The 27,616-nt window shown below is 38.8% G+C and overlaps 1 protein-coding gene across 1 annotated transcript in view; it reads right to left on the reverse strand.

Annotated features, from left to right (window-relative positions):
• Positions 1 to 554: 554 nt before the first annotated feature.
• Positions 555 to 27,616, reverse strand: part of si:dkey-157l19.2 (NHS-like protein 3) — a 31,663-nt gene continuing 4,601 nt past the window's right edge. The window contains exons 2-8 of the mRNA XM_066679898.1: positions 19,801 to 20,046; positions 6,769 to 6,900; positions 6,631 to 6,674; positions 5,817 to 5,958; positions 5,504 to 5,614; positions 2,050 to 5,404; positions 555 to 1,857 (exon numbers count right to left, since the gene is read on the reverse strand). Of these exons, the coding sequence (XP_066535995.1) occupies positions 2,052 to 5,404; positions 5,504 to 5,614; positions 5,817 to 5,958; positions 6,631 to 6,674; positions 6,769 to 6,900; positions 19,801 to 20,038 (4,020 nt within the window). The 5' untranslated portion in view covers positions 20,039 to 20,046 and the 3' untranslated portion in view covers positions 555 to 1,857; positions 2,050 to 2,051. The remainder of the gene's footprint in view (positions 1,858 to 2,049; positions 5,405 to 5,503; positions 5,615 to 5,816; positions 5,959 to 6,630; positions 6,675 to 6,768; positions 6,901 to 19,800; positions 20,047 to 27,616) is intronic.

Consider the following 27,616-nt stretch of genomic DNA (forward strand, 5'->3'; position numbering starts at 1 on the left):
CTGGTTGCAAGGCAGGAACACACCAGTCCCTCACAGGGTCTCTCTTTCTCTCTCACTCACACACGATTAATTTCTAAAAGCATTAAAACCATAAAGATAAGGTTTTTGACTACACTTTTTACTCTAATCCTTACTCTTGCTCTTTTTATTCTAATCCCCCCATTTAATGTTATGTAAATAAAGTTATTTAATATAAGCCAGGAGTGTTTTGGTATGAAATGTTGGCAGAAAAAAACATCCCTTCAGATTTGTTATAATGGTATTGAAGGGAACCACGAGTCTCCATGCATCAAAACGAAATATAGCATTTTATTCACTCTCCACAACTAGCAGGGAACTACATGAGTTTGTTTTATGCAATTTTACTTGTGTTATACTCTGTTTAAGTGCAGATATCTCGCTTCCACTCACTACTATGATCTGCTCAATCTTCAAGTTTCTCTACGATCAGTTGCTTCAAACAAATTTCTTTCAATACTGAAATTTTGGAATATCCATTGAAGTCCCCTTTAAATAATTAAGAGTAAATAAGAGTCGGAAATGTAACGGTGGTTTATATTTACATGTTTAATGTAGATAATGAATGATGTGGTGTCATACAGTAGTTTAAAAGCAGAGACTATAATCCAGTGTCCATGTTTACGATGGAGTGCTGATTATAAGATGCTCACTCTTATAAAACTCAAACCCAGACTGAAAGCTAAATTTATATTGTGTTTTTCATTACAGGTCTTTCATCTGTACAATTAAACTGATTATTTCAGCTTTTCCACCACAGTGAAGCACAAATACCTCAGAGGGAACAACACAAGTTATTAATAAACCATAACTGCATCAAATCAAACAATCGATCATTAAGCAAAGAAAAACAAACAAAAAATATTATATGTTTTTAGAACACAACAGCTTGCAGCATTGGATTTCTCTTAGAAACAATAAGTTAGACAAATAAAGATTTGTTATACATCAGAGATGAATGAAACCATAAGTATTTGCATTCAATCAGTGATACCCCAGATACAGGACATTAGTGCATAAAAGAAATGTCATATATTAAAATAAAAACATAAAGGAACATAAGGAAAGGTCCATTCAATAGACCTGTTGTTCTGGGCAGTATTTCTAGAGCTGTACATGCATCTCAGATTATTTACAAAACTTAAACACATCCTCTAAATGAGTCAGAAACGTACCAATACCTTTCCACAGCAACATATAATGGTGACTTTTACTGAATACATTACAGTATCCTCACCAGTCCTCCACAGTTTATTTATCATTCAAACATTCTCTCCATCACTTCCATTCTTCCCTTTCCACCATTTAATTTTTTGTTTCTGAATAATTAAATTTTTTCTTTTCTTTATTTGGTCATAGATTTTTGTTTTCCGCGTAGTGTAGGGCGCCACCTAGAGGCTCGAGCCTGTACACATTCTCAATTTGTGGTCAATTGAAATTTGAGTTTCAGTTTCATAATCAAGTTCCACGACTTACACGAGCGATTTTACAATTTACAATTTACTTTCTTTAAGGTTGGCTGTCTATTCATCAGCTTCTTTCTCAGATGTTTCATTCAATTCCACCTTAAATGTTGCAGAATGTAACTGCTGCATATTTTAAGGTGGAACACCGGTCACTTCAGCCTCCTATCCATCTTTCCATTTCTCTTCTAATTCCTCACTCTGTCCTTCGTTTAGATCATATTTTCTTTCTTTTCTTTTATACTTTTGTTCCACTTTCTACACAGTCCTGGTCCTGAAAGCCTGGTCTGGTCCCTCTTCTTGATTTTCATGTGGTGTACATGGCCACCCAGTGGCTGGAACTGCTTACATGAAGTTTAGGTGCATTTTCCATCACCTAAGGGAGGACAGAGAGAAATTCAGGAAGAGCATATTTTGTACTGCTGAATGTGACATGTGCTTTGCTTTATAATCAAGGAATGATATGCATTTGACTTTTGTAGCATACGTGAACTTATATTAAGCTATTATAAGTATGACCTAGCGCTATTCTAAGTCAAACTTAAAATAAAATGAACAAGTTCCTTACCCTCACTCCTCTGGCTGCGCTTGCTGACCAGCAGTTTGCACATGTTCAGTTTCAATCTTAGTGTCAGTCTCTGCAGAATTCTGGACAGTATTCTCAGCCCTGCTGTTGGGTTTCTTAGCAATAGGAGGTGGGACTTTTACGCATTTATTGTGGGAGTCATTTGTTTTGGGGGTCTGAGAAACAGATGCAATCTCTGACACAAGAGTCTTTCTCAAATCTGCTTGCTTTTCTGGGGACGTGGGGGTTTCTATGACAACCTTCTTTGGATTCTTGGAGAAAATGAAGTTTGCAGTGGATGAAGGTGAGAGGAGGGCCCCTGCTGATGGAGGGGGAGATAGCAGGCCAAAGTGTTTCGCTTGGCTATCTTTGGACGACATAGCAGCAGTCTTGAGACGGATTGCCTCCTGGAGGCGCATGGAAGAAGGAATGGTTGCCGGAGGTAACTTCCGTGTTGGAGATATTTTAGGAGGGACTGTTTGGGACTTGGGCAGGGTGACCTCTAGCTTGGATGGTGATGAGGTACTGCTTGATTTGTCTTCGTTCTCCTCAGTAGTAGTGGTCTTTGCTCCATTGCAGACTGGTTGATCCTCTGCTTCAGCTGATGATTCAAGTGCTTTATTCTGAGGATCTTGCGCAGGCTTTGGGCCAGGCTCTACTCTGTTGGAAGGTAGCTGGGTTACTGTTGCACTAGGCATTGACTCCTGTTGGGCTGTTTTGTCAGCAGTGTCAGGCAAGAGTGTTGCTTCTTGTGGTGTCTTTTGCGGTGTATCTGTCGGTCCCACTATAGGTTCTTGGGATGTCCCCTGACTCTCCTTTACAGTGGGTTGTGTTTCATCCTTAGGATCTGTTGAAGATAGCGAGGCAACTTCAGGAGGTGGTGCAATCATAATCAGAGATCTTCTGACTGGCTTTTGAGGTGCCTCATGACTGACCACAGTGTTCTCTGGTTGCTTGGGTTTGGAAAGACCATCAGCAGGAGCTTCTGCTTTGCTCACGTTGGACCTGACTGACCTGAGACGAACCATCTGTAACAGTGACTGTGTGACCATAGGTGAAGGGGTTTCATCTTTGTTTGCAGCAGGGTTGTTGGTCTTGGGAGGCTGTGGCTTCTCCTGTGGAGGAGTATTAACCTGCAGTGGTGCTGTGGTTCGAACTTGTGTTGAGGATAATTCCATTTGAGGTGGTGGGGGAGCCTGTGGAGGACATGGAGCTTTTGGAGGAGCTACTGGAGCTTGAGGAGTTGGAGGAGCCTGTGGGGGAGATGCAGGAGCCTGGAAAGTTTTAGCAATTAGTGGAGGAGGTGGAGCTTTTGGAGGAGGTGGAGGAACCGGAGGTGCAGGAGCCTGTGGAGGAGGTGCAGGAGCTTGTGGGGGAGGTGGAGGAGCCTTTGGAGGAGGGGGAGCTGCTGGAGCTTGTGGGGGAGCTGGAGGTGCCTGTGGAGGAGGTGGTACAGCTTGTGGAGGAGCCTGTGGAGGCGGTGCAGGAGACTGTGGTGAAGGTGGGATTTCCACTGGAGGAGTTGGCGTCTTTTGTTTAGAATAATTAGCTACCTCTACCAGTGGAGGTTGAGAAACCTGTGGTAAAGGTGGCATGTTTAATATGGTATTGGGAGAAAATGGCGGAGGTGGAGGACGGAAGTCCTTCTCATCCTTTACAACCGGAGGACGTGAAGCAGATACATTAAGAGGAGGAGGAGGTGGTGGAAACATAGGATGTGGAGGAGGGCATATGATTTCATCAAAGGCAGTTCTGAACTGAGCTTTAGAGGGAGAGACATCTTCTGTTGATGGTTGAACTGTATTTACAGGAGGCAGGGGAGGTAAGTGTTCAGGGGGTGGTGAAGGAGAAGGGGACGGATTGATATTAGCTAGCCTGCCTACAGATAGACTGTTTCCATAAGTAGGCTGAACATCGGTGGGCATCTTTGCGGACGTCCTGGATTGCATGTCTTTCTGATTTTGAGTTAGTGTTGGTTTATCGGGTGATAAACTGTTATCCTTCATCTTGTTTGTTGACGGACTTTCCAGGAAATTCTCTGTAACTGAAGACACAACTTTACTGTTTATGTCTGTGGACTCTGCCACTTTTACTGGAGCCTCCTTGACTGGCGATTCGAATTTCAAACCTCTCTTTTTGGCCCAGCGCTCCAAGTTGACAGGCCCTGGACCACACAGTAGCTCAAAGGTGCGCTGGTTGTGCGCCCATGTCTCTGGAGGAGGCGGTGGGGGGGCTACAACGATGGGAGGAGCTGGAATGTTGAAGAGACTCCTGAGGGCCATAACAGCTGGGGAGTGGGAAGATTTCATTTTGGCAGAATCTGGAAAATCCTTGAGAATGTGACTCTTCCCATTGGTGTGTGAATGGAGGGTCTTTGATGCATTTGTGTGAAGGTTCTTCAGCTCAGGTAGCACTGCTCTCCAACTCTCGTTATTAGCTGTGGTGTTCATCTGAGGGTTACCAAACTGCCTCTTGTGCAGCGAGTATGAACGATTAGGTGGGGGTGGAGGTTTTGTGCTTTTTTTCATTACAGACAGGCTGCGGTTGAAATGTGTCATACTTTTCCAGTTGTTCGCTTTTGCAGTGTCATCAATCACTGGAGCAGCCTTAGAATGAATGGACACAGTCTGTGCTTCAATATTATCCCTGACACTGTCCTTTGGAAGGTCATCCGTGTCATCTTCCTGACTTGATCTGCTGGCCACACGTGGAGTGCTGCTGCTAGAAATCGTGGAGGAATCAGAAACCAGAGTTTCGGACGATCCTGAGCGGCTCCAGCCGGAGCAATCTGTGAGGGGTCCTGTGAGACGGGAGGAAGCTCTAGAAGAGGCTCGGGAAGATATCCGTGAGGCAGCTCTGGAAGAGGCTCGGGAAGAAGCCCGTGTTGAAGCAGGGCTGGCTGACACGAGGCTGCTTTTGCTCACCATACGTACACTACTGCGACTTCTGTTACGACTGAGCTCTACCACATCTACAGAAGGAGGCAGTACCGCATTGGGAATGATTTTGGAAAGATATGTGGCCTGGGGGGACACATACATCACTGGGCTAGGTGGATGGCTGCCTGCTGTGGTCATGCCGGGGACCGCGAGTGATCTTGGCCTCTGAGGATCCAAAGACTGGGGTAAAAGATGCTGGATGAGGGAAAGGTCATCCTTAGGTCTATCCACTGGAGGGAGCACTGGTTCATCTTCTCTGACAACCTGGAGGTTCTCTGGGTTCCAGAGAGGAATATGGGCTCCATGTTCTGAGGTGATTGATACGCTATCCACAGTGGGAACAGTTGGTGTGATCACACCTCCATTGGAGAGTTGAGTGTCAGAGAACTCAGAGGTTGTCCATGCAGCTCGGTCAAGCCCTACAATGGCAAAAGTAAATACATACAAAGCTGTAACAGTCATGTATTTAATTTTTTTGTTTTATGAAAAGTTAAAAAATATATAATAGTAATATGTACCTAATTCTTTCTGTACATGTCGAGGTATTCCTGTGACTGTGCATCTGTTTCTTCCTTTGGACCTGCTCTTCTTTGGTTTCTTTTCCTGTTCCAGGGGTCTGAAAGTTGAGCCTATAAAACAGTAAATGATTATGCACTTTGTAAAAAGATTTAAAACGACAATTCAGATCAGATAACCAAATGTATTTTATACAGCAATATAAGTGCATTTTGGTGATAAAAATTACTTATTGCTTCTTTAAATCAGCTTTTGAAATCCAGTACACTACGCTCCCAGGTACAAAGGTGTATCAGTGTGAGATTAAAGGGGTACCTTGGCGTGTGAGTCCAGAACGTGATGACAGGTAAGAGATGGTAGATCGTGTTGAGATTGTGTCAGCCGCTGTGCTCTCAGACTCAGATACTCTCAGCTCACTGAAGCTCATATCATCATCAGTACGGACTGTCACAGATGACTACAGGGGAAAGAGACAATGAAATGCCAAATAAGAAACTTATGTAAAACACTGCAAAAGAAACAAACAAACAAAAAAAAACTCCACCCCAATTTCATTTTAAACTAAAACAAAGATATTTTATATTTGAACTCATTCTGAAATTCAAGACAAAAAGACAAGGACAATTTCAAAATATACCACAAATTTGGAGCGTGTTACAAAAGTGCAATGTAGATTGTCGTGTTTGTGTGATTCAGCAGATTTTCATAATCTCTGCTTTCTGTTTTCTTTGCATTTCACTAAAAAGTCTTTGCAATAGAGGTTGTAAATTTGAACGCTACACAAATATTAATACCCCTCACAAGACTTTTATAGAGAGTTTAGGGGTGGGTGTGAGGGCTGGGTTGGGTGTAGGTATTTCACTGCCATGGATTATGGATTTTGACAAGTGAAATTTCTTTCTGTGGCTCTTCATTTTTATTGGTTGAACAGGGCACTGTGAACACATCCAAATGTCTAGTCTGATTCAACATCAACCTGTGGCTCAGAGGCTCAGTGGCTTAGATCAATAATTTCAACCTTTTTTGTCCAAATCCTTGCTTTATTTTTAATAACATTAAGGATTACAATTGTTTCTTGTTTAAATAAAAAAAAAATGGTGGTTGGTGACATTCAGTGACAAATACTTACAATGACACTCTGATTGTCCTGATAGTCCACTCCATTTTTGTTTTCTGGAACAGACAAATCAAGACCATATTACAATGGATCTGCATGTGGAGTGCACTGAACTCTTTAATGTGTTGTATTCAGAAGATAAATATTCACCATCCTGCTGCATCAGTTTTAGACCCTGCTGAGCCTGTGTGTGCAAATCCTCAATGAATTTTGGTCTAGTGTCCTCCAAAAAAACGTTGGTTTGGACATGCTGAGGACGCAGGGGTTTATCACTTTCTGTTCCTAAGGAAAGGGAGAAAGAGAGATGTATATTAAGAATGCACCAGTATTGGATTTTTGGAGCAATGTCAATATCTGATACATTTCCAAGGGTGCCCCTAGAAAAGGCCCCAAATTAATGTTCTAAAAACATTTTAGTGTCCTTATAGATTTGTCAAAACTTGCCCCAGCCCATATGGTAACCATGGTGACATCTACCATTGACAAAACATAAATGCTAATAAAATGTAGAAAATTAAATTAATTAATGTATATTTGTGCATAAAATGGATAATGCATTGTATGACAGTAACCCCTGTCACTTTTTGCTCTTTTGGAAAAAGTCAATACATCATCCAGTCTTTACTTAAAATGTTGGGGAAAATGTCAAATGTCAGCTGATATCTTTCATTTATAAAAGACATGTTTTACATAGTTTCAAAATTTAGTGAAATAAAGCAAAAAAAAATAAAAAATAAATATTCAGATTCTCTGGTAAAATTACTGATCTGGACTGCCACATTATGGCGGAATTAACTGATTTTTCTAGAATCTCTATGCTTTTTCTAACAGGAGATGGCGCCAGAGGCTTTAGTGACTTGTGGTGGACAGACTAGCCTCTGTTTCAGAAATCAAAGACAAAAGTGTAGAAAAGCAGTTCTGTGAAGGTCTAATTCAAAACGAAAACTACAATCTTAGAAAATAATAATAACGATTAAATTCCCTATCTTAGTAAGTTAAAATACTACATGTTGTATTATTAATATTATTCCCAACGATTTCACATACCAGCACTAGCACAATGCTAATTAGCTAATATTAGCATAATCTTCTACTTTTTAACAACATTAGCAATGTAGTTCCAGAACTGAGGACTAGCAGATAGAATTGTTTAATTCTAGCCAATCTATGTACATTTTATATTCGTGTAAGTTATTTGTTTTGGTGGGAATTCTACTGAAATTCTGGTCCAACAATTTAAAGAGTGGACAGGCTAGGTGAGGAATCTCAGCCCTCCAGCACACTTACAGAGACAACAGTGTTTCCCCCTTTTTAAAAAACTTAAGTCACCAGTAAATGGAGAGTTTTTTATTATTAAAAAAAAAGAAAAAAAATCATAAAATGATAAACACAAATCAAATCAAAGCACATTTATACAGTAGTAGAGCATTTACCATTAAAAAGTTGTAGCTAACAAGTCCTTTGTGTCAGGAAATAAACCAACTGTTCAATTATTATTTCACATGATGTTTCTTTTGGTGAATTTCAGATTGTAATATCTTTCCAGAATTTTTGTACTTTTTTGACAATTCAGTGAATTTTATTCCCCAGAGAAATAGATAATTATGTTTCACTTATATATATAAGTTTAAAATTTACTTTATAAAGTAACTACAGTACTTGGTAACTACAAATGGTAAAAATTGTCAAGTAATTTTGTTAGCTCTCTCTCTCTCTCTCTCTCTCTCTCTCTCTCTCAGAGGACAAAAGCTAAGTGTGCTAACTACATTGGAATCACATCCTGTTTAATCATCCAGGAGTCAGATCCAGCTGCTGTCACATCATCACAGCACAAAGTATGTTCCAGTGGTTATACATTTACATGAGCTCATCCTGAAGCATCTGCTCATTGCCTTCTGCAATACTTGTGTTAACTTTCTGGTTTCTGTTTTTTTATCCAAATTCAGGGAAGCATACTTTTGTTTGCTGAAACTTACAGATACACCAGAAGGTTAATAAAACAGAAGCTGTGCCTTTAAACTAAATACACCAAATGCCATGATCAAGTTGTATCTAAGAGTTTGTTTGGTCATTACTATTGTTCTTTTTTATGTGTGCAATTAATGTGTGCTTTAAAAATAGAAAGAAAAAAAACAGTTGAGTTTTGGTTTTGAAAATCCAAAATTTATTCAGTCTGTTATTTCAGTTTTTAATTTCAGAACCTGAATAATAGTTTCAAAAATGGAATAGTACGTATATATTTTTAAATTAATTATAGAACTGTTTATTGCTGTTATTTTTTAAATATTTGTATGTATATGTTAATCCATTATTTTCATGGTTGGTGTTGGGGTTGTAAGAATTTTATTTTTTTCTTTTAAAAACTGTGGAACAAATGTTTCCACAACTAATGATGTAAGTAATAATTCATCAATTCAGTTTGGTCTCTTTTTCCTGTTTTCTGTTCTCTCACAGATGTATGCATATGTTTGGGCACCCCTAGACAAAGAACATGTTTTATTGATTTTCTAAGTGAAAAAACATTGAATAAACCCATCCTCTTCAGAGAACACACATAAATCCAAAAATGTTGTGCACTATGTGCTGAGTTTAATTGATTGGAGACAAATGAAGCATAACACTTTTGTAAAGTGTTTGTTTTGATGTTCATTTCCTAATAAATGAGAAACATATTTTTTATTTAACTGTCAAGAATGTGTGTTAACATATTTTCACTTAGAAAATAAACAGGGACTTTGACCTGGGGTGCCCAGAGTAGTACACATGACGATTCATAAACACTGGCTTTGAATGTCTGTTTACAGGAATGCAAGTCAGATCTTTTTAATACAGTCAGTGGCTCATTTAAGAGTAAACCTAAAGAGTAAAAGTAAAAGTGAAAATAAAAGCAGGGTTACAGGAAATAAAATGCAAAAAGTCGCATTTAATTTCATATTAGCATAGTGAACACAGTAAGTAAACCACCACATACCTTTTGTCTTTAAGACTGAAAGCAGCGAAGACACACTGTGGGTCAATAAAATCACCATGACAGTGCAAACATTGCACAAAAAAGTCAAACAAAGCAGAGAAATGTCCCTGAAATCTCTTCTGAATCACTCAAACTCTACTGAACAGAGCACAGTGTAATCACTCTGTAATCAGTATATATAGCCCTGAAGCACATGGAAAATACTGTTTAGCAGATGACGTGTGTGTGGCCTGCTGTTGTTTTGCAGATTTTTGTTGTTTTGCTAGCAGTGGTGTCTGTTGCTAAGCAGGCTAAATGTCTGGAACTAATCACAGCTCTCTCTTTCTCATATGACTAAATACGAACACTAATCCATGTGTTAATTCCACTGCTTTCACTACTCCATTTACCCCAAATCCTCCTGTACCCACTTTTATGAGCTTGTCATTGCAGTCAGTAATTAAAAAACAACACCACACCCAACATTAACAAAAAACAGAATAATCCAGATCATAGTAAAACATACATTTGTTTATATTTAGCACACTGTGGTTTCTGCCCTTTTTTTTGGTAAAATACTAATTACAATTAAAATACTAACTGCACTATGTATACACCCTCCATCCACAAGGCAAAATAATTATTAGTTAAATCAGACTATACTTAGGAGATTGGTGTGTTCTCCCTGTGTCTGCGTGGGTTTCCTCCGGGTGCTCCGGTTTCCTCCCACGGTCCAAAAACACACATTGGTAGGTGGATTGCCAACTCAAAAGTGTCCATAGGTTCGAGCGTGAGTGAATGAGTGTGTATTAGCCTGTGAAGGATTATTGCCCCCTCCAGTGTGTGTTTTTAAATATTATTATTATTAAATATAGTCTGCATATTAAATATAATTTCACTCTTTTTTGTGTAGCTGCTTCATCAGAGTTTGGAATCATTGGGTGCAAGTCAGGAACACACTCTGGTCAGGGCACCAGTCCATCACAGGGCACCACACATACACACATCATTCACACACTCACATTTATGGACACTTGCAAAGCCAATCCACATTTTTTTGTTGTTGTTGTTTGTTTATTTGGACTGTGGGAGGAACTCCTCACAGACAGTGACCTAAGGCTGGGATTGATGCACTAACCCTAGAGCTGTATTGCCACCTTGCCACTCTAAATAAGTATTGAGTTTTAAAATAATGAAATAAATAATGCACAACTGTACCACTATAAATATCTTAAAACAAAAGTAATTATTTCTAATCTAATTCAATTGTTTCTACTTCTCTCTCCAGCAGGAGGCATGAGTGTGTTCAAGTGTTTGATTTTTTTTTTTTTTTTAATAAGATAAAACCTGTTGCTCAACCTCTAGAACAAGAAGAACCTTCAGTTGTGGAAAGTTAATCAAAGAACAATGAATCATGTGACATGAAGAGACCCAATCAGGAGGTTATCAGAAAACGTTCTAGAGTCTGAATAGGAACTAGAACCATTTTTGATTAGCTCTGAAGCCATGTGTATGTGAAGAAAACCTGACTCATGTCTCAGAACAGATTAAACCACTTTAAGCTGACGCTAAGTTGTAGAAGATGTAGGGGCCACAACTTTAGGCAATTTTGTAGATTCTAAGTTCATTCCTAGGTCTCTGAAATTGTGTTTGCATTTTGTGGTGGATTTCAGGCGTGTATTAGGACCATATATATCCATCTATCCATCCATCCATCCACCTGGAGGGCTGTGTATAGCAGTATGACCATATAAATGTTTAGTAATGACCAGCATACAGAATTTCCTGAGTGAACACAGTTACACATTCTTCACTCTAATCATAATTAGAGCAGTAAGTCCTCCAGCAGTGTTGAGTGCTCTGTATCAGTTTCTACAGATGCAGCAGGTCCAGACCAGTCAGTGCTCCCAAATATCAGGACAGCAAAGTTTGACATTTATTTTAATCCTTTAATACACACAGCACAGGGAAAAAAACAGGTTCACACCTAAATACCACCTGCTTCAAGACTGTTTCTATAATAATTGTCATGTTTAGAGCAGATGTTCACTCAATGCTCATTATATAGTGGGTTGCTATTAAGGTGTTGGTGGACAACTTACAAAATAAATATATTAAAAGGAAATGGAATAATCCAAAAGTGAAATAAAAAGAAGAACGTAAAGTGTTTAAAATCAAATGCTGAACATATACATGAGTTAGGATAAAATGTGTAAATTAGAGCACAGAAGAACAGCTGTTTATATAGCGATGATAGTATGTATATACAGTAATCATCTTGATTACCTTGTGTTCATAATCATTGGAAGATAGTTTGACCCAGCCATATATTATATTTGTCTTGTACTTTTAATGTAATAAGCATTAATAATATAAAGTTATGACTTACAATATTATCTTCTGGTATTTTGCCCTGATGTATGACGATAATTATTTTGTTGCTGTTTACTCATTACATGTTTATATTTCACAATGAACAGACCAATAGAAATGCTCCAAATTACAGCCAATAAATAATCATTGTTTTAAAATATGAAAATTGAATGCATAAAATAAGTAAAATATGTAAAGTAAAATAAAAACTTCAAAAGCTTTAGGTGATTAGTTCTTTGACCCGGCTCCACAGGCTCAGCCTTGTTTTTAAACCTCACGGGTTACTGCAGGTCACAGACAGAGCAGCCACACACACACACACACACCTATGTGCTGCAAACCAGAGCCACACCCCATCACACACACACACCGTGAGAGAGCTGGGAAATACAACACAATACCGCATTCAGAATACAGCTCAGAGTCATAGCAGTGATCTACAATCAGATTTTATTGAAAAGGGAATCTCCACCCATTTTTCGAACATTTACTGATTGAGTTTTCACTAAAACAGAGCATTTTACACCAAACCATCCTAGAGAAAGAGACGCACTGGACATAAACAGATGTATGCAGACTTCAATGTGCTAAATCAAGAAGTATTAAATATGAGTTTCCCTCTGATTTGGACGATTAGTTCAGGGTCACAAACACCATTGTTTGCACGTGTGTGAGTGAGTGAGTGAGTGAGTGAGAGAGAGAGAGAGAGAGAGAGAGAGAGAGAGAGAGAGAGAGAGAAACAAAAAATTCTAACTTAAACACATGCATGCACATGCAAACACAGACAGACACACAATCTGGGAAACTACATTTTGTCCTGACATGCCCTCTTTTTTTCTTTCTTTCTTTCTTTCTTTCTCTCTCTCTCTCTTGCTCTCTCTCTCTCTCTGAGTGCAGGTGTTTGTTTTGGTGGAGATAATGAAAACTAGAAGGGGAAAGATATGGAAGTTATGAAAAGTAAAATACAAAAAGGTGAGAAAACCAAACCCAGAAGCACAAAGAGATCAGAACCTGAAAAGAGAGAAAAATCAAAAGCTTACATCACCGTTAAAGCACCACAGGTGACGTCAGTATTTTTGGAAACATTCTGAAAGGCAAGTGTTAATGACCCCATCAGCAATCTGGCACTATCCAAACAATCAGAGGGGGACAAAATGGGTTAAAGGAAACGTAATATTAATCTATTCATCTGCACTCTTTTGATAATTAACTGAATGATCATAGTTAAATGAACTATAAAAGATTATGCAAAGCATTTTCTATACTCCACAATATTAAAATACAGTGATGCAACCATAAAAAATAAGTCTATAATATAGACGTATAAAGTTTATACAAAGATGTTTCTTAAAAAAATTAAACATTTTACAATCAGTAATGCCTTTTTCTGTTTATTTGTGTAGAATATAAAACATCTAAAATTGCCATGACACTTTATATTTAATTGGATTCAGGCATGTAATAATTGTGTGATCAGGTACTGGTACTTGACGATTAGTTCTGTTTCGCAAAAACACCACTCCAACTCATCCCAAAGGAATTTCCCTCCCTCCTCAAAACTTACTTCCCCTATCCACAGTGCAATGCTGGGGGCTTTAAACTACTCTAGCCTTCTGGGGGACGCTGGGCTCATGTGCAGCTGCTTCAGAGTGCCCCATTTCATGTCATGGCTTGTTAGTGTCTGCAATGTGTGTGCCTTAAAGTTATGGAAAGGACTCATTAAATGATGCTTCTAAAATATTGAACATAATGTAGATGTGTGTGTGTGAGAGAGAGAAAGAAGAAAGAAAGACAGCAATGTTGATGTATTTCAGGCACATCTCAGTTCCACATTATGTATAAAAACTCTTCAGAAGAAAACCTCTATCAGATTTTAAACACATCCTCCTGTTCCTGTGTATGTCTTTATTTGTCTTTATTCTTGTTATCAGTCCCTGTATCTGTCCTGTTTTTGAGCCGAGTTCCTCTCCAAAGTTCTGGGGAACATACCTGCAGCATCAGCTGCTTCTCCAAAAAAAATCCCAAACTCATACAGGAGAAGAAAAAGTATTCAGACCTGCTCAGACCTGCTGTGAGCCAACAGTGGAGCAGGAGTCAAGACACAAGTGTGTATGTGTGTGTTTGAGAGCAGTGTAATTTGTGGAACAATGCTGTATATATATATATATATAAATAAAACCAGTTAACCACAGTTAGTAAGGTCGTATGGTCACAGAATTTCCAAACTCTAACACAAAACCAACCCAGTCTAATCTAATCAACTGTTTTGAGTTCCTTTTTTTTTTTGATTACCCTAGAAATAATTTTTCTACCATCTTTCCCATTTCCCTCTTTCTTTTCATCTTTTTTTAATTCACTTCTGCCTTCATTTCACTCTTTCCCCCTTTCCCCTCCCATTCTATTTCACCTTTCTCTCTGTCCCACTCCTTCCCCCCCCCCCTTCCCCCAAACACACACACCACCTCATGAAACACCTGTTTCATATTACACAGACATCATATTTATTTTCATAGATAATGGCTGTTAATAATTACCCACAGGGGAAAGGTGACACAACTGGAGCTAAACCCTGAATCTTACCGTTAATAAAATATCAGCTGATGAAATATAGCACGTTTGCTATTGTACAATGCTATTGTAGTAAACCCTGAAGCCCACAGGCCAATCTGGACCTGGGCCTGGTCCAGTCAAAATAAAACTCTCTGTAATATCCACAACCTTTCATTTTATCTCACAATCAATCACAGGGCTGAGGACGTGAAGCACACACTCTTTTTCAGTGTGTTTTATTGCTGTATTTGTACAGTAAGTTTAATTTTGAAAGTGACAGATTGTGAGATTAATTCCTGTGATGCCATAGCCATCTAAGAAATGATAATTGTTGTTTCTCTATCTGTGTGTGTAGGATGTCTCTGCCATATTCCCAAAATATATAAAGATATCTAATGTATCTAAAATATGTCACTTTAGTTTAACAATGGATCTTTAAAACTACTGTGACAGACAGTCACTAAAAAAGACTAAAAAGGTCTATACTTAGTACGGGGCAAGCATTGCTTACATCAGTTGGCAGGCTGTTAATGTCTTGCATTGTACTGCACCATATTGAAAACTGAAAATTCTACCAAAGTGTGTGTCCTGGTTTGGAGGAACCAGTTTCCCGACTTCAAACACATACACGCGCGTGCGCAAACACACACACACACACACACACACACACACTGAGTGTGAGAATCTGCAGGGAAAAGCATGGGAAGACTCAAATAATGTCACATACACAAACACACCCTGGCATAACTCATACACATGTATATACATACACAAACAAACTATACAAATATATGTAAATATATTTAAACACAGACAGTAATGAAAAGTCATTTTCCTGGATTAAAATTATTACTAGATTTGGATGAATTTATGTCAAAAAAATATATACTCAAATCAGTGGCGATTGCTCTAAGACTGCAAGGGAAGCTCAGCTTCCCCTAAAATGTCAAAAAATAAGTGATCAAATATATACTGTTGTGTGTACATGTCATTGAATAAATATGCACTACAACGCGCTCAACTTTTGTTCAGAATCAGCTTCTTATCACTGGTAAAGACGCTGCTTTCCTCTCAATCATTCGCGCAGATTAACAGTGATTTAAACAGTGCGGACGCTGAGCGTCCACAGAGTTCAATGGAGAAGCAGCGAAGTGCAGCCAAACGAGACGAGTGATTGGATAAATGCTGGGCTTTGTCCCGCCCATCGGACGCTCAGCGTCTCTGGGGGTCTATGGGGCAGTGGGCTGGCCTCGGCTGGCCCGGACGCTCAGCTTCTGCATGATGATTGGATGATCTGTCTGATGCTGAATCCCTTTTTGATTGACAGCGAAATGAGCGAATCAGCGACCCTTTGGTGTAAAGATCTGAGGGAGCATTACATTTTCATTCTGTTCTGAGTTGAACCGGAGACTTTCTTAATCATCTTAGCGGCATTTTCTTTGTTAAAAACGACTAGCGACAAATCGAGCTTCTATTTCTGGTGGGTTTTTTGTAGCTGCTTGAGTTTGGAGACTGACTTCTATCACTCTTTCTGACTTCTATCGCAGTTTCTGTACAGCGGGTGCTGCTGAGCCCCCCCACCGTCACAAAGCACTCACAGGCGGACACACTTCACATGGGCCAAGGCCGTTTAAGCAGCCTAGCTCTGCTGGCCATTGAGAGGACACTAGTCAAGTCCCTGGAAAAGACGCCTTGTTGGTACGACAGGGTCACAGATCATTTTCTTGAAAAGGAACGGAGGGTAGAATTTACGTATAAATAAACCGACACATTTTATGATGTAGGCCGAAATTCAGCTTCCCCTCCTTGAAATACAGACCTAACACTAAGTGTAGCCTTTCTACCTTTTACTGTCCAATTTATCAGCTCCACAGGAGCTTTTTTTAGTTTTACAATGAGACTGTAGTGCATCTGATACTCTACATCCTTGTTATCCCTGATTCATCCTGTTTAGGGGTGGAGGATCATTGTCATTGCTGCTGAGATGCCAGATGTGTTTAAAGGTTGTATAGGAAGTAAGAATATGAACAAGAAACAAAATATTTATGTTTTTTAATATAAAAAAATATGAAGTATTGTGTTTTGGTAATAATTTTGTAGTAGGTTCCAAATGTATTTTTGAGAGAGAGGGAGAGAGAGAGCGAGAGAGGGAGCGAGAGAGGGAGACAGAGAGGGAGACAGAGAGGAACTGGATGCTGGGATTCTTTTGCCTGGTAAATGGATCGATGTCAGCGTTTCAGGGGAAAACAAATTAGCTTAGGTTTAAAGGTTAAAAAATAAGAGCACATCTTGTTTAGAATGGAAAACATGCTCAACTGAACACAGGCCAGGCCTTTGTCCACTCAGCAGTGGTCACTTCCTAAAGGAAGGAACTCTGTTCCACAGGAAACAATATCATACACTAGACACTGGGAGGTAACACTGCTCATTAAAGTCAGATTAACGACCTTCACATCTGTTGTGTGTGTCATAATACAATGCAATGTAATTACATTCTAATGTGCACTGTATGGTGTAAATTTGAATGCCAGTAAAAGTTTTTCTCTCTCTGGCTACTATAACTTCAAACATACGTGGATTCAGGATACATCTAACATCTACCCTTATAACTTTTCACATTCCTATTCCACCATCCAGTGATTCCATCCATTAATCTATCTCTCTAGCTGTTTGGCAACTATTCCCCTGTCAGAGGGACCTACCCATTTTTCCCTGGGAACACCCATCTATCCATCCACTTTCTATCCAATCATTCATCATTCAAACATTCAATTATTTCTCCATCTACCACCCATCCATCCATTCACTCTCCATCTACTTGTTTAACCATCGTCCATCTCTCTTAAAAACAAAGGTGCTTCAAATGGTTTTTCTGTGCCATGCCATTGAAGAACTACTTTTGGTTCCATAAAGAACCATGTTTGTTTTGTGAGTGTACATGGAATCAAAAGTGGTTCTTCCGCATTAAGAGTGATATATTAATTTTTCAATAAAACAATCCTATACTTACAGCAACATTTCATTCATTAACTGAATATTAATAATGAATGAATAACTCACTTCAAAGTGAATACAGTGACTATATGTAACGATAGTGATTTATGCTAAATTTCTTCTAGCCCTGCCTTAAAACATTAGCGAGGACAAAACACACACATATATGGCTCTGGATGGGATTTGTATAAATATGGTAAGTGTTAGTAAGATGGCAAATTTTCTGCTGCGGTACAACATCAAAGCCAGCGGCCTACACAGATGCATACACATAAACACACATAGTAATATGAGCTGAGAGGTGTTTGAGCTATTACTAGGATTACAGTATACTGATTAAAGACTGCACTTTGCCGTGTGTGTTAGTGTGTGTGTGTGGGAGGGTGTGTAAGGACTGTGTGTGCCTTCTTCATGAAGCAATACAAGGTGTGGTCTTCAAAAGCTGAATAAAGCTGTATTCTATCCCTAAAGTGTGGAAGGATCTGATAAAAACACAGTGATCATGATTAAAGCTGTAGTGTGCATTCACATAGACTTTGAATACTTTCCACATGAATAAAATCCACTATTCATGTCTGCATATTTGCTTTGTGAAGACAAACATGACATCATAACATCACAACAGTCGTCATAAACTATACATTCCAATACATTTCTGATGCACACATATATTTCTAATTTAAAAAATTTAAGAAAAGAAGTACATTAGTACTTTAGAGGAATAATCCAGTATTTTTTTCAAATATTTATCGGATGGATCTGCAGCATACACTCAATTAACACATACACCCAATTTCCCAGAACTCTGAAGACACACTGATCAAAGTCATATAAGAGGAGTCAGTCAGGCTTATGTTATGTACTAGAACACTTCCCCAATTGTTTCTATTATAAGTGTGTTGTACATGTTCATTTACACATTACACACACACACCTAGGTAAAGGAAGAAATACCTTACAGGCTCTCAAGCTTTGCATTGCCACCAGCAGAGGTCAAACCTTACAGAACGCTGGCTTAAAGACCTTGCACATATTTAAGACACATATTTAAAGGCAATACACAACAATATCTTTGTATATGGAACACCCTTTTGCCTTTTTTTAGAGACTCAGCAGTTTGATCTTCTAAATTTAGCACAATAAATCTAATTGTTCATCTTTATATTATATATTTCTATATATAGTTTGTTTTAGGTTCATACCAAGTGTCGGGTGGGTGAAAGTGGGCGAGGGTGAATAGGAGGGGGTAATTCTAGTGGGTGGCCCTGGATGGCTTTTTTGTCGTTAGATAAAATACGGAAAACCGGTCATCTTGTTTCGATTATGTCAACCTTTCCATCTTACCTACCCAATAAATAGAGTTGTCAAAAGAAAAAAAAACTCAGCAACTAGACAAGTGTGTGTGTGTGAAGTAATGGTCACAAAAATGAGTCAGGGACTTCAAACAGGCAGAAACCACACATCACTGCCAGTTACTGTGGGGAAAAGCTGTGTGTTGTCTGATAGCTAAACACAAACAGAAACCTGCATTCTTTACAATGCTGAAACATTCTGGAGCTGATCCAAAACCTTCAGCTGTAATCATCAGCATGAAGCCTGCACACTTCAGTAGAAATCAAAAGGGAATGTGCTTGTATTTACACCTGTAATAGGTCATTATTAGATACTGTCAGTAATCTGTACTGTAATATATAGACAGCATACACTGATTCCTTATATCAAATTAAAGCTGTCATTTTAGTAAATACAATAAATAAACAGAGGTGGTGCTAACTGTGTTTTGAGCACAAGTTTACCCTTACTTCGATTTTATCATTTAGAAAATATGCAGAGAAAGAACCCGATAAAGATGAGTTGGTCTAAAATAAGCAAACAGTAAATACTTATGTCAACACTACAACCATGAAAAGAAAGGAAAATGACCTTCCTTTACTTGTTAATATGTATTCAGTTATACGACTTCAAATTGCACAATGGTCATATAAACTCATAAATAAATATTAACCCGTAAAGGCTCTACGTTAATAAGAAAACTGTGCTGAGTAGATCTCTTTTGCTACATGCACATTATAAAGCAAATGTAAAAGTTGCATATGTTGTATTTAAACAGAAATTTGAATCTTATAACCAGATTATTAATCTGTAATCTGCCAAAACATGATAATCTGAAGTTAGATTATTGTATGCATATTAGATGTAGACATTTTATAAACACAGAGGAGCTGTTACCTGTAGGCAGTGGTATAGGAACAGATGTTGCTACCTGTGTTAGGTGTAAGAAATAATACAGGTACAGGTGTTTCAGGGGCTGTTACCTGTGTGAGGTGTAGGCAGTGGTATAGGTACAGGTGTTCCAGGTGTGAGCAGGTCTATGTGTAGGTCTTTGTTGGCTCGGTGGGTTTTCCTGCGTTTGCCTTTGATCCAGCTGAATGCTCTTCTGATGGAGCTCCGCCTCCGACTCCTCTTGCCCTTCTTTCCTTGTCGTTCCTGGGAAAACACCTCCAGAACATCGTGGGGAATTAAATCCCCAATAGATTCACGATTGCTGGACATCACACCACCTGCAAATGGAGAAAGAGCATACAGAGTGTGTTTACATGCACCCCAATAATAGAAAATACATAGTGCATTTCATAGTGCACCAGGGGTTTACTTCAATTTTTAACACTGGCAATATCATGAACCAATGATGATTAGCATCTTAGCATGGTCCTAATCCTGTTATTAGGTTGTTAAGAAAGCTTGAGATTGGTATTTGTTGTTTGTTATCCATAAACATGGACCAAACTCCAGCTTCATACAAACCTCAAGATGGCGGTTGCCATATTTTTAGCTTTTGCTAAAGTGTTTGTCCATGTATACAGTCAGAACAACCATAGTCAATTTTGTTAGAGAGGGCTGACCAACACCACTCATGCTTTAGGCATGCTAAAGGTATAAGGAGAAACTTCCAATACGTGTTAGGTACATAAGCCTTGTAGCTCCAAAGGTTTGAAAAGGGGACTGTTTTCTTTTCTGTTACTTCCTTTTTTTTCTTCTAACATGTGTTTATAAAGCCCATTGTGGACTGGCTCTGGTTCTGATTGGCACTTCCTTGCCTTTATTCATGGTGTTTGAGTTTTTAGAGTTTTCAATGCTGACCGAACTTGCTCAGTGTGCACCAGGCAGCCTCTCCCTTCATTCCTGAACACACAGTCATAAATCACACAACTCCACCCTCAAACACACACTCAGAATAAACAGACATTAACACACCCCGGCGAATATACCTATGCATATGATAAATCGAATAAACACAATGTCAACACAAACACACAGATTACACTAATATTCTTTAATCCTCTTTTAACACCATCTTAGGACAAGGGGGTGGAGGTTAGGGGAATGTGATAGAAGGGCAGAAGTATGTGTGTGTGTGTGTGTGGGTAGGGGGGGTGTAGAGAAAAGTTGAGAAGAAATAGAACAGAGGAAAGTGAGAAAAGAGGAGAAGTATGTGGTAGGCTTAGAAAAAGTGAAAAGAAGAGAGAAGATAGGAGAAGAGAGTTATAGGATGGAGGAAAGTAGAGAGAAAAAAGTGTGAGTGTTTGTTTGTTCGTGTCTGTTGGAGTGTATGTGTGTGTGTTAGAGAGAGAGAGAGAGAGACTTTAATCCTGTTCAAGATTTCTGTACCTCCCCACACCCTTTATCCAAACAATTCTCTCTCACACACACACACACACACACACACACTCACACACACACACACTCACAGAGTAACATCCAGACACTGCATTAGGATTAGTGACACCATAATTATGGTCATTAATATTTAAAATACTGTGAGATTACTTAGTCATTACGCAACATTGTAAATTGAATGGTGAGCTGAGTGTATTTTTACACATTAAGCTGTTTAGATAAAAACAGCACTATTACGCTTTACAAATGTTTACATACTCATTTTGACAGATTTTGTAATTGGCCAAAAAATAAATCACAAATTGTAATTTAACTGGGAATAAATATATTTTATAATGTTTATGTATGTTATGATATTTTGTCCTCTTCTTTATTAACAATTCTATCCTGTGTCCTGTATAGTTCCTGACAGAACTTGAACACAGATAGTAAGACCTACTTGCAAATGCCATGTCACCACCTTATTTGTTCATTCATTCATTCATTATCTGTAACCCTTATCCAGTTCAGGGTCGCGGTGGGTCCAGAGCCTACCTGGAATCATTGGGCGCAAGGCGGGAATACACCCTGGAGGGGGCGCCATATTATTTAGTTGAGTCCAAACAGAGGTCTGCATATTAGCTTCACAATAATTTGCGATCTACACATAACTGCTGTCTTAGTTTAATGCAAATCCTGCAATGAGCACAAAACTAATGGATTACAGCACCACACTGAGTTGACACTGATGAGTCTCAAATAGTTTTTTAAACATCTGGATGTGTTTTTGCTCTGAGGAAGTTTTCATCCTCTACTCTTGCTCCCACTCCAGTCATACAGAGGGTGTTCATTTTGAGAAAACATCCACTTTCCCACCAGAAACTACTCAACAACAGCCTTCACAGATGAAACACAGCTGAAATAAAGACAAAAAAACTAAATCAGTGATTTCCGGTTCAAGTTCCAAGGTCCCTGATTCTGTGCAAGTATTTATTGTAATTATATGCAATTAGATGTAAAATATCCTATGCCAATCCATTCAAGCTTCCCACAGGGCACTCCTTATTCTCTTCCTATCTGCACACACAATATTCCTGTAATCATCAATGTTTGGCCATTTAAAGCTTAACCCACCCAATAGAGTTGCTGTTGCAGTTTATGGTCCAATAAGCAGCAAGCTCCTTCTAACACAGAAGGTTACTTCATTGTGCCCAGCCCATGTGTACCCACTTCAGCTACTACATCACTAGCTCTTCACAGGGGTCATCAGGTAGGCACCTCCTGTGTTTCGCTGAACTAAGCCCATGATACCTCCAGAAAGTCTGGCTTCTCAGATCCACCCACCTCCAAACGAGTTTTAGCCCTACCATACCCTTAAGCATCAATAACCATAAATCCACACTGACCTCCCTGTTGCATATGGCTGCACATAGCCCCACTGGCACCGTTAATGCAAGCTCATTGCCATCAGTTCCATGTGGACTTTATGTAATACATCACCAGCAGCCTCAATAACACAACACAACACCTTACACATCTGTCCTGTGCTCCATGTTGGCCTACCTATAACACATTTACAGTATATGTCCCCAGCCAGTCTGTACTTTCCTTATCCACAATCATTGACTAGACCTTTCAGATACTTCTAATAACTCCTTCATAGCTGCCCTTTCGGCCAATGATGCTGAACTGCACAAGCAGGGACGTAGCAGACTTTTACCTAAATACACCAGCAATTTTCAGTCACATGCTTCACCCCATTTACCTAAATTTAAAGCCTGTACATGCTCCGGACTATATTCCTACTCACACACAAACCTAACCACTTGGCTATGCGTTAACCTCTAGCCGTTTTCTGTCCAACAAACGATAAACACCTGATTATGTCTCCATGTATACTGACCCTGTGAAAAACTAACCTTACAAGCAGATAGAATATGTTTCAGTGTGCCAACCCCTGTACATAATCTACAGCTAGGGTCTTCGCCTACCCACTGTTCAGGATTTTACTTAATATGAGTTTAATTGTTAAAACAGAAACCTTAGCTGCAAAACAGAACAGAACCATTGCCTGCCACATGGAAACAGTGGTGTTACCTACAACACTATGCTATATTTCTATTCTACATTTTAATCACAGATGTAGAGGATTACCTAAAATATGTATTTGGTGTGTGCCGTTTGCTTCTGTATTTATGCTACAAGGCTAATGTACAAGGCTGAAACATTAACCAGCATAAATCAGGTTGGAGAGCTAAGATTAGCATAAACGAGTTTAGCATACTGTAAATCATTTTAGGCTTAGACAAGGATTCACTGTTTTAAACCAGGAGTCAGGACCAGCATAAACCAATTTAGACCAGTTAGGTTTATTGTTGTTAAGCATGTTTTATTAGCCATTAGTTATTCTTAAATTAGTTTTAAGGTCATCTTTTCAGAAACAGCTGTTAGCTTATGTATTAAATTTAAAACAGCTGTTGGTGTTCTTTGTTAATCTGAATTAAGCCATTTGCAGCTGGATGCTTTGGACTCCACCACACAGTCACGCTGACCAATCACAGCACAGGACTCTGACTCACTCAGTCACCATGGAAACAAATCAAAACAAATAGAAGGCCACCACAGTATGGTTCAGATTAGATTTCCCACTGCAGCCGTCATTACACACAGTCTAGAGGTGGCCAAATTCATTTTTCCACTGCTCTATGTGCTTATCACCATTTTAAATTCTGCCCTTTTTTTAAATGGAAGCACATCGTTTCCAAATGGTTTAAGACAATGCCAGGCTTAGCAAACCCTCCAGCCCCCCATTTGGGTTGAAGAACTGTGGAACTGTATTATCTGGACTGACCGAACGCCATCCAGTAGATTTAGGATCAATTGGACCGGCATTCATGATCCTGATCTACACTACAACATATTTAATAGAATATTAGAGGGTGTAACTGCAGTAAAGGGTTGACAAACACCTGAGTAATCCCCTTCAATTCCAATCCTTAAAAACCATATCCCTTGCCAAGGATAAAACAAATAAATGCAAAAGCAAACATGTTAAATTTTTATTTAACTTCAGCTGCGTTTGAATATTACTAGACCTGAACATGTCTTAACTTTTGCATAGTTGTCTCTTCTGATGGGGCATAATCAAATGTCCAACTCTGCATTGATCATACTGTGGGGATTAGTATTGTATATTTAAAATTAGAGATGTAGATAAAGAATAAAGAATAAAAGTGTGCACTGAGGTGTAAAGAAACAAAAAAGACACACACTCACTCTCTCCTTCTACCCATCTCCCTCTCTATGTCAGTTGTGTTTATGTTTAAATTATAGTGTTGCTCTCCTGATAATTGTTGTACCTAAAGACCACTTTTCAAATTACTGCTGTTGATGCACAAATAACACAGCAGAACACCCACCCACATTAACTCAAACACACACATACTCAAACACTCACACACACTACGACACAAAGGCTATTATAAAGTCTCCAGTAAGTCTAACAGCTTATCAACTAGAGAGAGGAACAGTGTTACACAGTTCTCAAGGTGAGTGAACTGTATCTGTGCTGAAGTTCAACACAGGCCATGATCACATTTACCCCAGGGGTACACTATAACAAGGAATAAAAACATTTCCTTTAAATGGACATTGATAGAACAAATCTTAATCATGTTGGATCATTTTTGATCCATTCATCATAATCTTTTCGAAGATGAGGGAAAAAACCCTGCAATCTTAAATTTCTTCTCTATGAATGACGACATGCTACAGATTACTAGAACTACATACTGAAAGAAAATCCCCTAGAATAATAACACTCTACATTGTACTGAAAGGCAGCAGTAGCCGGCCCAGGATAAAAGCACTGAGGAACACCATGTAGGGGAAGAAAGAAAATAATCACCAGCATGGAGTCATAAACTTTTAAGAGATCTAAACCAAAACTAATCATTTTCAAATACTATTGAGACCTTTTTTACTGTACATTTATAAACTAAAACCTTTTGGCAGTCAACTGAAATGTTGTGTTGCAAATAATTGGTTTAACTATAGCAGTGTTTTCCATCTCTCAGGTTATCTCACCAAAAGATCTGTGCATGGCTCAAGGTTTAGAGGAAATAGTCATTTTAATGAAGAGAAGACACACACACACACACACACACACATATATATATATATACACATACAAACACACAAGATACATGACACGAAAGCTCAAAACAAAACAAAACAAAACAAAAGACAAAAATAAACCCACAAATCCACTGTTTTTGTACAGTTGGGTCAGTGTGTTGGAAATGATTTTTACTGTATTGCTGCACTAAGGAAAACTGCTTTTTTTTAGCTATGCCACAATGTTTTTCCATTTTGTAGAAACAATCAAATCTAAATAGAAATCAAATATTCCAAATTTACTGTGATGTTTTGACATGCTTGAAATATGAGCCTCCAACAAGCATGTGAATATGGCTTATATAACAGTTGTGAGTCATAGTATGTTTGCATCTTTTTTCGGTCACATGCTAGAGCTGCAACTCCAACAGAGTTGTTTTCACTCACGTAAGTCTCACAATAGAGTTTGTTCTTTATGTCAGATAACATGCTACCGAAAAGGTACAGAGCACCACCAGAAACCAAACAACGATTATGAAGTAGCAGTACATTCAGAACAGCTATCAGGTCAACAGGCTCTTCTAATAAAGCTGAGAGTTTACCTAAGGATTCACTGTAAAACTGCAAAATGTAGCATGGAATGTACGCCAATATAATCTCTGTCACAATCTTCACTTCATGTGATTTTGGCAGTGTTATGTTGAGGAGATGTTGTAGATTGATTAAGCTTCCAAAGCTGTATGGTAAATTTTGGTTCATTCACTAAAGGGTGGTTTTACAGCCCAGTATATGTTTTCATTACACTATTAACCGAATCATCATTCATTAACACTAAGAATTCTCAACTATCTTATTTAATCAGAATACACACTGCAAGCAAAAAAGACACACAACATCGCTCAAAATCACTTGAAGTTTTTGGAATGACACAATGTGTAATTTTGGTAATTAAGCAATTTTCACATTAAAACTAAGAAATGTTTAGTGACCAAAACCCCATAAAAATCTCATTCCTTTCTGGACGAAGTGGGAAAGAGTTGAATAACTTTAAACCACATATTCAACAGCTATCATGGGGTGTGTCTTATTTCCCTTCAGCAGTATCAAACAAAGGCAACAGGAAAAAAACACTTACAGAGTTACATAGGTATTCATCCATGCTCCCAGCACACTTTCATACGCATGCATATCTTACTTCTACATGATCAAGGACATAAGGGTCATATTACAGAATAATAAGTTCCGCGTCACTTTACTGTATGTCAGTATTCATAAGGCTACATAACATCTACATAAGCTTTTTATGACAAGTGACAAACCTACATACACATCTAGAGTTTATTTCATTACTACACAAATGCTCTTACACAGGTTGCATGCTGTTACATATTTCCACCAAAGAGGTTTCTAAATCTACACAAGTTTCACAACTTTGAGTCTAATTTATGCTCCTGCATAAAGCCTACTCAATATGCAAATGCGCAGGTCCTGTTTAGACACATACCCTTTGCCAAAGTCTGATGCACACCTCCCCAGAAATGTAACTATGTGCCACCACAACGCAGACTGCAATGATGGTGATTGGTCTGCAGTTGGCTGAACATTGATCAAATTGAAACAAGGAAGTCTGGAAATGTGAACTCCACCACTCCACACTACAGAGACTGCACGGTGCACAGAGCAACAACAAGAGGAAATTTCAAGGAGCGGGAACCAGTTGGGAAAAAGTGGCAGAATTGTATTTATTTCTTTCCTGGCGCTGAATGAAAACTGTGCACTGATTCAAATAGCACCCTACTCCCTAAATAGTGCACTTCACCTATTATAACTGCATAGGGTTAAGGAAGATGTTTGAGATTCAGCGCTAGTGATTTGGCTGGTTGCTGCAGGGCGTGGAGACACAAAGCACAAGTATAAAAGCTTACAATGAGCTAGGGCACTTGCACATGCTATGGTGGAGGCTCCAATCCGAGTCAATGCAGGAGCATGAACCAGTTTTAAACATAAGACATTAAGACACAGGCCTGAACTGCTAAGGATGTCTGTACATACAATTTATTTATGGGGTACAAAAAGAATGAAAGTGAATGAACTTCTGAGGCATCAAACGTACAATTCTGTCTGATGTTGGAAGGAAAACATGCGCCATTTTAAAAGAATGTGTGTGATATCCGTGTGAATAAAAAAGCTCCCGAGGGGAAAGGTGTTTCCTTCTTGCCACTTTGAGGTTTATGAAATGGCATCACCATTTTCCACCTAAAGTGAATTATTTGCAGATGCAATAACAGGATGGTGTGCACACGTGATTTGTGCTTGGCTTTTGCATGGCTTACTGAGGCCTGTTACATCCTGTTTACT

The sequence above is a fragment of the Hoplias malabaricus genome, chromosome 8 (assembly GCF_029633855.1).
Source record: "Hoplias malabaricus isolate fHopMal1 chromosome 8, fHopMal1.hap1, whole genome shotgun sequence".
NCBI classification, from domain to species: domain Eukaryota; kingdom Metazoa; phylum Chordata; class Actinopteri; order Characiformes; family Erythrinidae; genus Hoplias; species Hoplias malabaricus.